Source organism: Chanodichthys erythropterus, chromosome 6, assembly GCF_024489055.1.
Source record: "Chanodichthys erythropterus isolate Z2021 chromosome 6, ASM2448905v1, whole genome shotgun sequence".
In the NCBI taxonomy this organism is placed as follows: Eukaryota; Metazoa; Chordata; class Actinopteri; order Cypriniformes; family Xenocyprididae; genus Chanodichthys; species Chanodichthys erythropterus.
This window is the reverse complement of record NC_090226.1, coordinates 25404835-25422185: the sequence shown is the minus strand read 5'-3', so window position 1 is coordinate 25422185 and position 17351 is coordinate 25404835. Positions and strand designations below refer to the sequence as shown.

The 17351-nt window shown below is 41.8% G+C and overlaps 1 protein-coding gene across 4 annotated transcripts in view; it reads left to right on the top strand.

The window, feature by feature from the left end:
* Positions 1-17351, top strand: part of LOC137021686 (band 4.1-like protein 1) — a 660940-nt gene that overhangs the window by 473019 nt on the left and 170570 nt on the right. For all 4 annotated transcript variants that reach the window (XR_010895347.1, XM_067388496.1, XM_067388498.1 and 1 more), the window contains one exon: positions 15804-15901. Coding sequence is in view for 3 of the 4 variants with exons in the window: in XM_067388496.1 (XP_067244597.1) it covers positions 15804-15901 (98 nt within the window). In the remaining variant the exon portion in view is untranslated. The remainder of the gene's footprint in view (positions 1-15803; positions 15902-17351) is intronic.

Genomic DNA, 17351 nt, shown 5'->3' with positions numbered 1-17351 from the left:
TATGGACCCAGAAAGGCCCAGTCGTCCAATCTTATTCGGCGTTCGTCTCCCACTTCCAGGAAGTATTCGGGAAACCTCTGACTGATTCCTCGACTGGTGAGAAACTTTATAATCTAAAGCAAAGAAACCTATCTGTTAACGAATATGCCTTGCAGTTTCGAACGCTAGCCGCCACCAGCGGATGGAACGAGCAAGCCCTCATCACCACGTTCCGTCAGGGGCTGGAACCCTCCGTGCGGCTGCATCTCGCTGCATACGAGGACTCCATGGGATTAGAACGCTTCATCCAACTCGCCATCCGCGTGGGGTCCCGTATGCAGTCGTGCATTCAAGAACACCAGGGCCAGTCATCCACCACCAACCTCCTCCGTCGGTCCGAACCCGTCAGCTCCCCAGAACCAGCCAACGAGCCTATGCAAATAGATCACTCTCGTCTCACCCCAAACGAAAGACAAAGAAGGCTGGCCCTGAATCTCTGTCTCTATTGCGGAACAATGGGGCATAATCTCTCCACATGCCCAATCCGTCCTCCTCGACCCGTGGTGAGTGCAATATTTCCCTCCATTCAGAAAATGAAACCACTCACTACAACTGTAACCCTTACTGCTGCTAACATCTCTGTTCCAGTGGTGGCGCTCCTTGATTCAGGGTCAGCCGGAAACTTCATCTCAGGCACCCTCTGTAGACAACTCAACCTTAAGATCTCTCCTTCACCGACGAGCTATCAAATCCACTCCATCACGGGCAAACCCCTAAGCCGCAGACACATCCGTCACTGCGTGGGTCCACTTCAACTCAGCATCGGTATCCTGCACACTGAACACATCCATTTGCTGGTTCTGGAGGAATCCACCGCTGACGTGGTTCTAGGGCGTCCGTGGCTGGAACAACACAACCCCAACATCTCCTGGCGCACGGGCGAAGTCCTGAAGTGGGGCGATCACTGCTTCCCAGACTGCTTCCCAGCGCTTCCTGTTCCTAAACCTCCACTCTCCAAGTCTCTTCTCGTTAATGCCACGTCCATCGAGAGCCCTGTTGAGAAGCGCTCCGTGGATGTTCCCCCTGACTACGCCCCCTTCAGCGACGTTTTCTGCCCGCAACGCGCCTCCAAGCTTCCTCCACACCGGCCATGGGACTGCGCCATTGATCTGCTGCCGGGTGAACCAGTGCCCAGGGGACGCATATACCCCCTGTCCATACCGGAGGAGAAGGCCATGGAGGAATACATCAAGGAGGCACTCGAACAAGGTTACATCCGCCCGTCTACTTCCCCTGCTGCTTCAAGCTTCTTCTTCGTGGCAAAGAAGGACGGAGGCTTGAGGCCCTGCATCGATTACCGTGCACTCAACAAGATCACCATAAAGTTCCGCTATCCACTTCCCCTCGTCCCAGCGGCCCTGGAACATCTCCGCGGTGCCACTGTGTTCACCAAGTTGGACCTCCGCAGCGCGTATAACCTCATCCGGATACGTGAGGGGGACGAGTGGAAGACCGCCTTCGTCACGCCCACTGGACACTACGAGTACCTCGTGATGCCGTATGGCCTGGTCAACGCCCCCTCCGTATTCCAGGATTTCATCCACGAGGTGCTCCGGGAGTTTCTCCATAAGTCCGTTCTGGTTTATATAGATGACATCCTCATCTACTCCCGGAGCTTGGCCGAACATCGCCACCACGTTGCGGAGGTCCTCCAGCGCTTACGGCAGTTCCATCTCTTCCTCAAGGCTGAAAAATGCTCATTCCACCAACCCTCCGTCCAGTTCCTGGGGTACGTGATTGATCACAGTGGCATCCGGATGGACGAGGGGAAGGTCTCCGCCATACAGTCCTGGCCCACTCCTACCACCATCAAAGAACTCCAAAGATTCCTAGGCTTCTCCAATTTCTATCGCCGGTTCATCAAAAACTACAGCACTATCGTCAGCCCACTCACCAACCTCCTCCGTCACCAGCCCAAGTCTCTGTCCTGGTCTCCACTAGCCACCAACGCCTTTGAGACCCTGAAGAAAGCCTTCACCACCGCTCCCCTCCTCGTCCACCCTAACCCGGACCTTCCGTTCATAGTAGAGGTGGACGCATCTACCACCGGAGTGGGAGCGGTCCTTTCACAGCAGCAGGGGACACCAAGTAGACTCCATCCATGCGCCTTCTTCTCCCGCAAGCTCAACCCGGCGGAGGTCAACTACGACATCGGTGACCGAGAACTCCTGGCCGTCAAGCTTGCCCTTGAGGAGTGGAGGCATTGGTTGGAGGGAGCTACTCACCCATTTCAAGTCCTCACTGATCACAAGAACCTCGAATATCTGAAGGCCGCAAAGAGACTCAACCCTCGCCAAGCTCGCTGGGCTATGTTCTTCTCTAGATTCAACTTCTCCATCTCCTACCGTCCTGGTTCTAAGAATACGAAGGCTGATGCCTTATCTCGCCTCTATGCTCCTGAGGAAAAGCCCGAAAAACCTGATACTATTCTGCCGGAATCCATCTTCGTGAGCCCTATCCAGTGGTCCGAAGAGACCATTCCCTCCGCCAATGCCTCCACACGCACTCCGCCGGGTTGTCCACCGGGCTTGCAGTACATCACACGGACACGTCGCACTCCACTCCTGCACAACGTTCACTCTTCACTTGGCACTGGTCACCCGGGGGTCAAGGAGACCCTCTCGTTGCTCAAACAACGCTTCTGGTGGCCCAATATGGCCAACGACGTCAGGAGGTACGTGCAGGGCTGCAGGGAGTGCGCCATCTCCAAGAGCCCACGCCATCTTCCCACCGGCAAGCTCTTTCCTCTGCCCGTTCCTGAGAGACCCTGGTCCCACCTGGGAGTGGACTTCGTCACCGACCTCCCCGAGTCTGACGGTCACACGTGCATCCTGGTGGTAGTAGACCGCTTCTCAAAGTCCTGCCGATTAATACCCCTGGAGGGTCTACCTACCGCCATGGCCACCGCAGAACTAATGTTTAATCATGTCTTTCGCTATTATGGATTACCTGAAGACATCGTCTCCGACAGAGGACCCCAGTTTATCTCCCACGTCTGGAAAGCCTTCTTCTCCCTCCTGGGTGTGACCGTCAGCCTATCGTCTGGATACCATCCTCAGTCGAACGGGCAGACGGAACGGAAGATCCAGGAGATCGGCCGCTTCCTGCGTACCTTCTGTCACGGCCACCAGAACTCCTGGAACCAGTACCTGGGTTGGGCCGAGTACGCACAGAACTCCCTCCGCCAAGCCTCAACTGGACTAACACCCTTCCAGTGCGTACTCGGCTACCAACCCCCGATGTTCCCCTGGGACGGGGAACCCTCCGACGTTCCGGCAGTCGACTACTGGTTCCGGGAGAGCGAGAGGGTGTGGGACTCAGCTCACCACCAGCTGCAGAGAGCCCTGCGCAGACGCAAGATGGCAGCCGACCTTCGTCGCTCCGAGGCCCCTGACTACCAGCCGGGGCAGAAGGTCTGGCTGTCCACCCGGGACATCAGGATGCGTCTGCCCTGCAAGAAGCTGAGTCCCCGCTTCATTGGCCCATTCACCATCCTTCGGCAGATCAACCCCGTCACCTATCGTCTCCAACTCCCGGCACAGTATAGCAGAATTCACCCTACATTTCACGTGTCCCTACTCAAACCTTACCACCCTTCTGTTGTTCCCTCCACAGAGCCTGACGTGGCAGCCGCCGAGCCCCCCCTTCCACTTCTCCTAGAAGACGGCACAGCCTACGTGGTCCACGAGATCCTGGATTCCCGGCGCCGTGGTGGTAAACTCGAATACCTCGTGGACTGGGAGGACTATGGTCCCGAGGAACGCTCATGGATTCCCAGGAACGATATCCTTGATCCTCTTCTGTTACAGAACTTCCATACCAACCATCCAGACAGACCTGCCCCACGACCCAGGGGAAGACCACCACGACGTCGGGGTCCGCGGCCCTCAGGAGCGGGCCGTGGGAGGGGGGGTACTGTCACAGACACGCCAGGCTCCACCTCACCACAGTACCCACGCACCCAATCACCAGCATACTAATCACCGCCACCTGCATCTCATTCACTCTGCAATCACCAGCACTTCAAAACCACCACACTCACACACACTCACTGTCCGGTCTCGTTTGCAATACCTTGTGTTTATGCTTACCTTAAGGACTCCCCTTCATCTTACTTACCTGCTCCAGCGATCTCCTTCATCTCCTTCGTCTCCTGGTCCCTTCGTGTGCTTACCCTTCTGTGTGTGTGAGTGTCTCCAACGTCTCCCTTCATCTCACCTCAGCTCCTGGATTAACAACCATACAAGGACAGTATTACTCTCTATTTCATCTCTCAAGAACCCGATAACAGCCATTACCACTCTGTGTTCTCATATTGTTCTAATAAACTCACCTGGATTGCTTTTATCTCTGCCTCCGTGTCTATATCATAAAAATATGAGTGCTGCACGATTGCAAATGTGATACAAAAAAGAAGTTAATATTGTTTTATTTAGACACAATATTGTCTGTTGTGCTCAATTTTGCCAATGAAAATATAAAGACAAAGTAGAACTGTACATCTCTGAGCAACACACAGCTGCATTTTATTTAATCCATGTTATGAATGAATTGGGTGAACCATGCGCCGCTGCACAGACCAATTGTGTATGTCTTCAAAGTACTGTGAGAGTGATTCAAAAGCATATGCAGCCATCTGCTCTTTAATCTATCTTGCTGTAATTTGATGTCATACATCTGCTTCAAGTCCAACAAGACTAATGATTCAATAGACCATTTATAAAGAGAACCATTTTCTTCACTCCTGAATGAATCAAATCGAATGAATGATTGAATGACTCAATGACTTAATCATTCAGACATTTTCCGCCACCTACTGGCAGTTGTAGTTTCTTATTTAGAGTATAATTTAATTTAAAATAAAGCTGCAAGCAGTGATGAAAAGGCCCTCGCACCCGGGCTCACCGGCACCCGTTGGCATTAGGAAAACAGTGCACAGTGGGCAACATGCATGTAAGCGAGTAAATACAGGAGAATTATGGCTAAGTGATTTCAAAGTGCCACACTTCGTGCTGCCAACAGGTAGTGCTTTGACTGTAACTGAATATTGCCATGTAGATGTATTCAGGCCAGGACTATTATCAAACATGTGAAGTTTGGAGCAGATTGGACATTGCCAGAGGTGAGTAGAGTACCCAAAAACTGTACTCAAGTAAAAGAACAAGTACTTAGAAATATTTACTAAAGTAAAAGTTAACACTCTGAGGTCTGAGGGTATCGCCGGCGATACCACCGCGTTTTTTTTCTTACCAGTGTGAAAGAGACTCAAAATACTCCGTCAATGTTGCACATACAATTAAGAGTTATACACCATTTTAATCTGTTGAATATCTTCTTTCATTTGTGTACACTCAGAGTAACAACAAAATGTTGTGCTTTTTGTAAAATTAAGAAAACTAACATGATGCGTGATCTCTCGTCTCCCTCTGAACAAAGTCCAATCTGATAGTTCTCAGAAAATGAACTGTAACTTAGTGAACACGAATGATAAAAAAAAATAAACTTATGTCTAAAGAAACGCTGAAATGTCAGGTTTTAAATCGTGCAAATCAAATCGAAAACAAACATTTTGTGTTTATGTAATCTGTATGAAAAGAGAGCAATGTCAGAAGTCAGTGATTCAGCTCATTATCTGCTAATGCGGCCACGCCCACGGAGGGAGCGCTATTCAGACACAAATTTTGAAGCAATACATGCATACATAATCTCAATCGTGTATTTATTGTCTTGAAAAGTGTTTATCTGGATGTTAAAGCCATGGTTAGCGAACTCTAGAAGACATGCAGTTAGTTCCTGGTTCTTCTTCTTCTTTATATGGATTTGTGGCCTAAAGGTGTACAGAGCGTCCTCCGGCTGCAAGTATGAATTGTATCCAGCACTCATAGTGATGATATATAGAATTAATATAGAATAAATATTACTTCTCTGTATAGAAATTTGAAACATATGAGAATCCATCAATATTTCTCCAAATGTGCATACTTTAAGCTAAAAGCCTATATGAAATGCGATAGAGGTAACATAATTGTTCAGACGCTTTGCATCACAGAAATACATTATATTTTAAAGAATATAATACAACCATTATTTTAAATTGAGCTGAGATATTATTACAGAGGGTTTTTTCACACCCTACCTGACTGAAAGGCCTCATTAATATGCAAGTCATTTCAGGTCATTATTATTTGATTCTTTTGTCTTCCCAGGTGTAAATGGCCCATTATTCATGATCATTCATGCCTCCACACATACTGTGTTTCTTGACAAAAAGTGACTTACAAAAGCTAAATCTATATATTGTTTTATATGAAGGAGTAGGCAGCATAATTTTTACATAATTCTGAAGCAAAAACTCTAGTCTACAACCTCCAATACCCAGAAGTCTTATGAACACAGATTTAATATACATTTTTTGGCCTTATTTCAGTGACTTAAGTTTTTTGTTTTTTCAATAACCACGCATAAACGTTATTCCTTCAAAAACACAAACATGTATATACATGTTCCTCACATATTATGGTAGCCTAGTTTGTGTTGAATACAGTGTAATGACACTTGTGTCATTAATGTGTTTATGAACAAATGAAAAAAGCACAAATGTCATGGCATGTCAAAACTTCTCCAGGCCCCAAATCAGCCTCAGACTCCAGAGGGTTAAAGTAATAATCTTAATTGTTACTTGAGTAAGAGTAAAAAAGTATCCAATGAAAAACTACTCAAGTATCTAGTTATTAGTTATTTGTATGTAGTCCTATATATATATATATATATATATATATATATATATAGATAGATAGATAGATAGATAGATAGATAGATAGATAGATAGATAGATAGATAGATAGATAGATAGATATACTACTGCTCAAAAGTTTGGGATGGGTAAGATTTTTAATGTTTTTAAAAGAAGTTTTGTCTGCTCACCAAGGCTGCATTTAATGCAGAGTACAGTAAAAAGTAAAAACAACACAGTAAAAACAGTAATATTGTCAAATATAATTACAATTTAAAATAACTGTTTTCTATTGTATAATATTTTAAAATGTAATTTATTCTTGTGTTGGCAACGCTGAATTTTCAGCATCATTACTCCAGTCTTCAGTGTCACATGATCCTTCAGAAATCATTCTAATATGATGATTTGCTGCTCAAGAAAAATTTGTGTACAATATTTTTTTTCAGGATTCTTTGATGAATAGAAAGTCCAAAAGAACAGTGTTTATTTGAAATATTTTTTTTTTGTAACATTATAAATGTCTTTATTGTCACTTTTGATCGGTTTAATGCATCCTTGCTGAATAAAAGAATTAATTTATTTCCAAAACAATAAAAATAAAAATAAAAATTCTTACTGACCCCAAACTTTTGAACGGTAGTGTATGTTACAAAAGCTTTGTATTTCAGATAAATGCTGTTCTTTTGAACTTTCTATTCATCAAAGAATCCTTAAACTGTTTTCAACATTGATATTAACCATAAATGTTTCTTGAGCAGCAAATCATCATATTGGGACTTCCGGTTATGTCGGGTTGCTGAGCAGTCAGGCTTCTCAACGCTCTCTGATTATTCATTTTTAAAATATTTTATTTAGACCCGATAACCCAAATATACGCTATCTTTTCTGTTTTTCGCTCTGCAAAGCATTTAACATGTCTTCACGACCGCAAAGAAAAAGGGATAAAAAGGATAATATGGATACGGTTGTTGACGAAGGTTCCACTTCTGAAGATGTCGCACAGTTTAGCGCCAATGCTAACTCTGAGGCAGAAACTCAACCAGATAACAGTGTAATACTTTCAGCTATAAACTGTCTGAAGACTGAGTTTTTGTCGCAATACAAGGAGGTTTTGGCAGCGGTGAAAGAAGTTAGAGAGGATTTATCGACCTTTACTGAGAGACTTACCGAATCAGCCGAAGACGACATTAACGGCCTTCAAGGAAGAGTTGAAAAACTTGAAAAAACTGCCTCAGACATTGCCTCTGCTCTGGACATGGCCGAATGCAGAAGCCGGCGCTCTAACGTTAGGATTCTGGGACTTCCGAACGGAGCTGAGGGAAATAATCCTGTTTCGTTTTTGGAAAATTGGCTCCCTCAGGTCCTTGGCGCTTGACACTTTCCCCGCTCCAGTGATCGTTGCACACAGGTTACCCAACAGCGGTAGACAAAGAGAAAACACATCGTCAAGGCCAAAAACAATGATACTAAAAGTTCTGAGAGCGGCTCGGGAAAAGGGTACAGTTATGTTCCAGAACCACCACATTATGTTTTTCCCTGATCTGTCGTCCGAGGTGCTGAAACAACGAAGGCGATTTGAGAGGGTGAAGCAAGAGCTCCGAAGGAGGAAGATAAAGTACGGGATGATTTTCCCCGCCAAGCTTCTGGTTATCCACGGAGACCGTCGTCATTTTTTCAGTTCTCCTGAAGAAGCAAATAAATTCATCGTGGACCTACAAAAAGATGTCGGTGACGCCGAGCACTCTACTACAGAGTAGCCTAGCTGGGTTTTCTATTCTTTTTTTGGATGCTTTGCATTAAAGTTTGACTGTTCTTTAATATTTCAAAACAAACTTTGGACTGAACTTTAATTTTGTTCTAATTTTTTCTTTGTAGCAAGTCTGCCCTTAGTCTAACAACACCGTACGGTAAGGTGGCTCATTTTGGATTTTATGGTGGGCTGGTTATGATTTAGTTACAGTCAGTTAAAATTGAGTAGTCAAAAGCTTTTGGTTAAACGGTCATAACATTTAAGGTATACGAGAGCATTTATTTTGAATTTCCACTTCTCTTAATTAAGCAACTATGTAGCGTTCCTTTTATAGGACCATTGGGGTACATAACTGTTCTAGTCGTGGAAGAAGAGATGTTCGCCGTGCGCTTCTTTGTGCACACGTGCTGGGGTTATTTTGTTCGTTTCTTAAACTTTTTTTTTTTTTTTTTTTATACATATACACATTTAAATTCTATGGTACATTTTTGTATGCTCCGAAGTTGTTATGGTGTATGTCGGAACAGGTCATCTACCAATATATATTGAATATTCAATTTTGTAATGAATGTCTAACTCTTCTAGTCTTATATTGACATCTTGGAATGTTCGGGGACTCTGTAATTTAATCAAATTGAAACAAGTGATGAACAGAGTTAAATATCTACACTCTAAAATATTATTTCTGCAAGAAACACATCTACTGTCTGACGAAGTCAACAAACTGCGCAGAAGATGGCCAGGTCAGGTTATAGCAGCTTCATATGGATCGAGCTCAAGAGGGGTAGCTGTGCTGGTACATAAATCAGTACCATTTCATATTCTTAAAACTATTCGCGACCCTTTGGGTAGATATATTATTGTCAGTGGTAAGATGCTCAATGAATATTGCAATCTTGTAAGTATTTATGGCCCCAATACAGATGAACCAATGTTTTTTCATAATCTTTTCTTAATTCTGTCCTCTCTTCAAGGCAACTTAATAGTCGCTGGTGACTTTAATTGTACCTTAGACCCTAACTTGGACCGGTCCACATGAATTGATACCTCACATTCTCAAAGCAGGAACATAATTAATCAATACATTAAGGACCTTGATTTAAGTGATATCTGGAGGTTTCAAAATCCCCCCAAAAAAAGAATTTTCTTGCTATTCCGCATCCTTTCATACTTATTCCAGAATAGACTATTTCCTTATTTCAAAAAATATGATTGACTGTACTGATTGTAAATATAGTAGTATTATTTTATCTGATCATGCATCATTATCGCTGAATTATACTCTTAAAACCATAATTAAAACCCACCTAGATGGCGCCTGAACACAAAATGGTTACATAACCCTGAGTTTCTTGACTTTGTAGGTAATCATATTGACATATTTTTTAATGTAACACAAACCAGACGTCTGCCTCAATAAGATGGGAGGCATTCAAAGCCTACATCAGGGGACAAATGATTAGTTTCTCTAGTTCTAAAACAAACAGATCTACCCTTAAAATGATTGAATTAGAACAGAGTATTAAGGACTTAGAAGAGGAAATTATCAAACAAGATACTCCTGATCTGAGACATAACCTTTTACTACTTAAAGCAGAATTGAAGGAGCTCTCTACCAATACAGCTGTGGCTAATATAACAAGGCTTAAACAATCGTATTATGATCAAGGAGAAAAGGCTGGTAGGCTATTGGCATGGAGAATTAAGGCTCAACAAAATGAAAAAGTGATTAATGAAATAGAAACTACAGATGGACAAAAGACCATGATTCCAACTGAAATTAATAATGCTTTTAGAAACTTTTATCAAGATCTTTATAAATCGACACCTCCTGTGAATACCCATCTCTATAAAACTTTTATGGATGAAATTCGGTTATCCTCGCTATCTGAGGAAGATTCCAAAACACTGGATCAACCAATTGAAGAGGCAGACTTGAGTGCAGCCATTAATTGTTTGAATAGTGGGAAAGCTCCAGGCCCAGACGGCCTGCCTGTAGACATCTACAAGATTTTTCATACAAATTAGTAACCCCAATGATTGATATGATTAATGAGTCTTTCAATAATGATGAACTTCCTTTTTCCTTGCGTTCAGCCCTTATAACTTTAATCCTTAAGCCTGGGAAAGATCCTACAAAATGTGCCTCCTACAGACCTATTAGTCTTTTGAATTCAGACACCAAGATAATTGCCAAAGTTTTAGCCAGCAGACTTGATAAGTTTTTACCATTATTGATTGATCCTGATCAAAATGGCTTTGTAAAGGGTAGACAAGCCTTTCATAATATACGTCGTGTGTTAAATATCATACATGTAAAAAATGGAGCCTCGGATACAGCCTTACTTTCCCTAGACGCCAATAAGGCTTTTGATAGAGTGGAATGAAAATCTTTTTGACACCATTTCCCGCTTTGGTATTGGTCCTTACTTTAGAAAATGGATTAAAATTCTATATTCAAATCCCACAGCAGAAGTATTGACTAATAATATAATCTCCTAAACCATTTCTGCTTTATCGAGGTACACGTCAAGGTTGCCCTCTTTCGCCGCTCCTTTTTACATTGGCAATTGAACCTTTAGCTATTGCAGTACGAAGAAATAATGATATATCAGAGATTACAATTGGCAGTCTTGAAAATAAACTGGCATTATATGCTGACGACATTATATTATTTTTATCTAACTTAAGCACCTCTGTCCCTTCTTTACTGAGCCTAATTAAAACTTTTGGAATTTTTTCAGGTTATAAAGTGAACGAGTCAAAATCCATGATCTTATTTCTTAAAGAATCAGAGCGTCTTACACCTACCATTCAGTCCCCCTTTAAAAATGCTCAGGAGAGTTTTAGATATCTTGGTATTAATATTACCCCAGACCTAAACAATTTGGTTTCCTGTAATTATAATTATGTAACTAAATTAATCATTGAATCAATCAATAAATGGTCATCTTTACCAATTTGTCAGATTGGACGTATCAATATATTAAAAATGAATGTTCTCCCGAAATTTTTATATTTATTCCAATCAATTCCCTTACCCCCTCCACATAATTTTTTCAGTAATATGAGGAAGACTTTCAAAAATTTCATCTGGGCGAATCGGCGTCCTAGGCTGAGGCTCTCTCTTTTGTATTTACCATATGAAAGGGGAAGGTTGCAGTTGGCTAATCTTAAGTGGTATTACTGGGCAGCTCAACTTAGAGCAGCAATGTTTTGGTTTACAAATGAAAATACCACCCCTTGGTTGCAGATTGAGGCGAATACAACTGCTCCTTTACCACTAAATTTGTATTTGTACTCCGCTCCCTTGCCCAATTTGAAAAAAGCTACTTCTAATCCTTTTGTTAAAAATACTATCATGGTATGGTATGATGTTTTGAAACATCTTGGACAGATTCCACAATTATCACAGTTTACCCCTATTTGGGGAAACACTTCATTTACACCAGGAACACATGATGCTGGTTTTAAAATTTGGGCATTAAAAGGATTGAATAAGGTGGCAGATTTAGTCAACAATAAAACTATGCTCAGTTTTCAGGATTTAAGACAAAAATTTGATTTACCTAAAACTCACTTTTTTAAATATCTTCAAATTAGGAATTTTATTAATAAAGCACAAAATCACTCTCCTACCTTAACGGATTTGTCCCCTTAAGAAAAGATTACTTTAAACCACCTTAATTGTGGTAAACAAATTTCCATGTTTTATAGATTAATCTCCACTAACTGCAGGGAAAATACAGACAACAAGCGTTTGGCTTGGTGCCAAGACTAAAATGAGAATATAACTGAGGAGGAATGGCAGAGTATCTGTCTAAAGGCCCAGACCCAGACAATTAATACAAGGTTTAAACTTATACAATACAAATGGATTATGAGAGTGTACATAACTCCAGAATTACTACATACATTTAATCCAAATATTCCAGATCAATGTATAAAATGCAACCTAGAGATAGGAACATTATACAATTGCTTATGGAAGTGTCCTCAAATTCAAAATTTTTGGGAAAAGGTTTTAGACTTTCTATCACTGGTTTTGAAACAAAATGTTCCTAAATGTCCTAAACTTTTTATACTAAATATTTTCCCTGTAACTTGCACTTTATCCAGTTTTGGTAAGAAAATGTTGATTTTCTGTTTATTACAGGCAAAACTCACAGTAGCACGTCACTGGAAAAATATAGAAAGCCCTAGTTTTAAACAATGGTTACAGGAATTGTCTAACTGTTTGGCTTTGGAAAAACTTACATATATTGTTAAAAGAAAACCTGAAAAGTTTTTCAAAGTATGGAATCCCTTTATGTAATTTTTGAAAGAAACCAATCCTAATTGTCTGTTTCCTGTGTAACCTGGCTTAACATGCATCATGTGTTATGATATTAATGTACCATTATATTGATTTTTTTTTTTTTGTTATTATTATTTTATTTTATTCATTTATTATTATTTTTATTTTTATTATTATTATTTCTCTGTGTGTTTGTTTTTGGTGGTAACGTTTCAAAATCAATAAAGACAGTGTTGAAAAAAAAAAGCAAATCATCATATTAGAATGATTTCTGAAGGATCATGTGACACTGAAGACTGGAGTAATGATGCTGAAAATTCAGTTTTGCTATCACAGGAATAAATTACTTTGTAGAATATATTCAAATAGAAAATGGTTATTTTAAATTGTAATAATATTTCACAATATTAATGTTTTTACTGTATTTTTAATTAAATAAATGCAGCCTTGGTGAGCAGAAGAAACTTCTTTTAAAAACATTAAAAATCTTACCCATACCAAACTTATGAGCGGTTTATGTAGACTATGTAGCCTATACAACAATACAATAGCATGTTATTAAGATTTAATAATAATATATTTATTATTGTTAGTAGTAGTATTATTAGGGGCCAAGCACCGAAGGTGCTTAGGCACCTATTGTTATTGTTGGTGTTCCGTACGCTTATTAGGGGCCAAGCACCGAAGGTGCTTAGGCACCTGTTGTTATTGTTGGCGTTCCGTACGCTTATTAGGGGCCAAGCACCAAAGGTGCGAAGGCACCTATTGTTATTGTTGCCGTTCTTTTTTTTTTTTTTTTTTATTAGGGGCCAAGCACCGAAGGTGCGGAGGCACCTATTGTTATTGTTGGCGTTCTTTTTTTTTTTTTTTTATTAGGGGCCAAGCACAGAAGGTGCGGGGGCACCTATTGTTATTGTTGGCGTTCTTTTCTTTTTCTTTTTTTTTTTTTTTTATTAGGGGCCAAGCACCGAAGGTGCGGAGGCACCTATTGTTATTGTTGGCGTTCTTTTTTTTTTTTTTTTATTAGGGGCCAAGCACCGAAGGTGCGGGGGCACCTATTGTTATTGTTGGCGTTATTTTTTTTTTTTTTTTTTTTTTTATTAGGGGCCAAGCACCGAAGGTGCGGAGGCACCTATTGTTATTGTTGGCGTTATTTTTTTTTTTTTTTTTTATTAGGGGCCAAGCACCGAAGGTGCGGAGGCACCTATTGTTATTGTTGGCGTTCTTTTTTTTTTTTTTTTTTTTTTTTTATTCTTCTTCTTCTTCTTCTTCTTCTTCCGCTCTTGAAGTCTATGGCATGCCATAGAACCGCTTGCGGGAAAGTTGTGAAATTTGGCACACAGTTAGAGGACAGTCTGACCTTTGTCCACAGCAAATTTGGAGTCTCTAGCTCAATCCCTCTAGCGCCACCAGCTGTCCAAAGTTGCACTTATGTTTATGTTAATAACTTTTGAACCATAAGGGCTAGAAACAAAATTCTTTTTTCCTCTGATTCCTTGGGTCAAGACGTCATGAAAATTTTTCCGCCATTTTGAATTTTCTGAAAAACTTACTTTTTCGAACTCCTCCTAGGCCGTTACTCCGATTTTCATGAAAATTGAATCAGATCATCTTCAGACCATGCTGACAACAAGTTATGGAATTCAAGTTGATTCCTCAAACCGTTTTCGAAAAACTAATGAACGAATTGTACGTAGTGCTTGCGAAAACAGAAGTAAGGCTGTATCTCCGCAACGCTTTATCGTATTCAGACCAAACTTGGTACATGTCATCACAAGCATGACCTGAGGTACCATGCAGTGTTTCGGCGCAGCGCCACCTACTGGTGCGGAGATATGAAAAATGGTTATTTTTGCTTATAACTTCTGATGGGTTTGTTCAAAAAATCAAAATTTGGTCTCGTTGGATTCGGGGAATCATGCCGAGTCGAATGATATCCAATTTTCCCAATTCGGCCATTTTGGCCGTCGGCCATTTTGAATTTTGTGCTAAAATGCTGTATTTTACGAATGCATTAACGTATCTTTACAAAACTTGGTATGGGTCATCAGCACAATGCCCTGAAGGAGCCTGAGAAGTTTCGGCACAGCGCCGCCTTGTGGTCAAAAGTTATAACAAAATTTACAAAAATGCTAATAACTTTTGACTGTATTCACCAATTGTAATGAAACAGGTCTCTGTAGATTCCTTGGCTTATGCAGAGAACATAGATATCAAATTTGCCATAGTCAGCTAAACGTCCTGTCCGCCATATTGTTTTTCTTTAAAAACCTACTTTTTCGACCTCCTCCTAGACCGTTGCTCCGATTTTCACCAAAATTGAACCGTGTCATCTTCAGACCATGCCGACAAAAAGTTATGGATTTCAAGTCGATATGTCAAACCGTTTTCGTATACCAGAGCAACGAATTTGAGGCATGATGCAAAAACGACTCTTGAAGCTGTATCTCTTCAGTGCTTTGACATATTCAGACCAAACTTGGTATGTGTCTTCACAAGCATGACCTGAGGCAGCATACTCTGTTTCGGCGCAGCGCCACCTACTGGAGTGGATATATTAAAAATGCCATTTTTGCTTATAACTTCTGATGGGTTTGACCAAAATTCATAAATTTGGTATGGGTCATCAGGACAATGCACTGAAGGAGCCTGAGAAGTTCCGGCACAGCGCCACCTTGTGGTCAAAAGTTATAACAAAATTTACAAAAATGCTAATAACTTTTGACTGTATTCACCAATTGTAATGAAACTGGGAGCCAGTCCAAGGGAACCAACAACCAATGCCATGTGCTCAGACCGTAGGGCAGGAGCATCAGGATTCCGACCGCACATTTAAACACAAAAGGAACAGCAGAGCACACAGCCATGGAAAATATCCTCAAAGCTGTGCGCTCACCCACACACACAAACAAAACGCATAACGTGTGTCGCAATCCTGTCACAACATATCTAATTTGCTCTTCCCCTTTTTTACACAACAGTATGAGCAATTCGAGAGCACCATTGGCTTCAAGCTTCCCAACCACAGAGCTGCCAAGAGACTATGGAAGGTCTGCATTGAACACCACACCTTTTTCAGGTAAATTAAGTTGCTTTTAAACATATTACTGGCTAAATTCTCATTACACTGTAATGTTCAGCACAAACTTGGCTACCAAAATATGTGAGCAACATTTATGTAGTTACATGTTTGTATTTTTGAGAGAATAATGTTTATGCATGATTATTGAAAAAAAATAAAAAATAAAAAATGTAAGTCACTGAAATAAGGCAACAAAACAAATACTAAGTATGTGTCCACAAGACGTTTGACTAATGGACTAGAGTTTTTGATTCAAAATGATATAAAACTCATCCTGCCTACTCATTCACATAAATATATATTGATTTAAATTTTATAAGACACTTTTTGTTTAGAAAGACAATATGCATGGAGGCATGCACTCACTTCCTCGTCTTCTCCCCATCATCACGGATTACCTGCACCTGTTCCTGATCATCTGCACTCCCTTTATAATGGACTCACTCCCTTCACTCCTTGTCTGTCCTATTGTTAGTTAAGTGTGTATTGTGTGCGTAACTCTCCTTCATTTGATTAAACTACCCAGTTTTGTGGATTTCCGTGAATGCCTCAACTCTACCACACCAGCACCATAACAGAAGGACAGACATGACCATTGGATTTCCATAATCAACAAAATGGGTATTTTCCTCATTCCTGTGACCCCAAAGAACAGTGGACAAAGGCTCACAGTGGAGGACCATCTCTGGGCTTGCAGACAGGACGGCCGCCCGCTGGAGAAGTACGTGGAGGAATTCGCCGAGTTGTCTTACAAGGTGAGCTGGCCGGATGCAATTCTTAACTCCTGTTTTCTGGGAGGTTTGGACGAGGAGACGATTCGCTGTATTGAACCTGATTGTCTCTGTCCCTAGTTTAGTCAATTAATCTGATTCTCTTCCTAAATGGTTCCGAGTTTGAAATTGAAGAGGTTCATGCGGCCCTCTCATAGACACAGGTGGCCTGGCTAGTCTACCAGCCGCCAGTTTCCTCCAACTACTGCTCCAGTTGGCATCACCCTATGGCCATGTCTAACCCTCAGCCCAAACCACCCAAAAGGAGGAGGTCCAGACAGTCCAAGAAGCCAGTCTTCCACAAGCCTACTCCAGTCTTCCATGAGCCACCAAAGGAGGTGGAGTGGTTGATAGACTTTTGGGAGGAACCAGCGTTCCCAGCCTTTCTTGAGCCCACTCCAGCCTTCCATGAGCTGCCTACGGAGGCGGAATGGCTAATAGACTTTTGGGCTGAACCAGCAGTCCCAGCCTTCAATGAGCCCGCGACAGCCTTCCACAAGCCCACTCCAGGCATCCACGAGCCCGCTCCAGCCTTCCACGAGCTCCCTCCAGGCTTCCTAGAGTCCGCTCCTGCTGCCAATGAGTCCGCTCCCGCTGCCAACGAGTCCGCTCCAATTGTTCCCAAGCCCTCTCCAGCAGCCGACGAGCCCGCTCCAGTAGTCTGCAAGTTCGCCTCT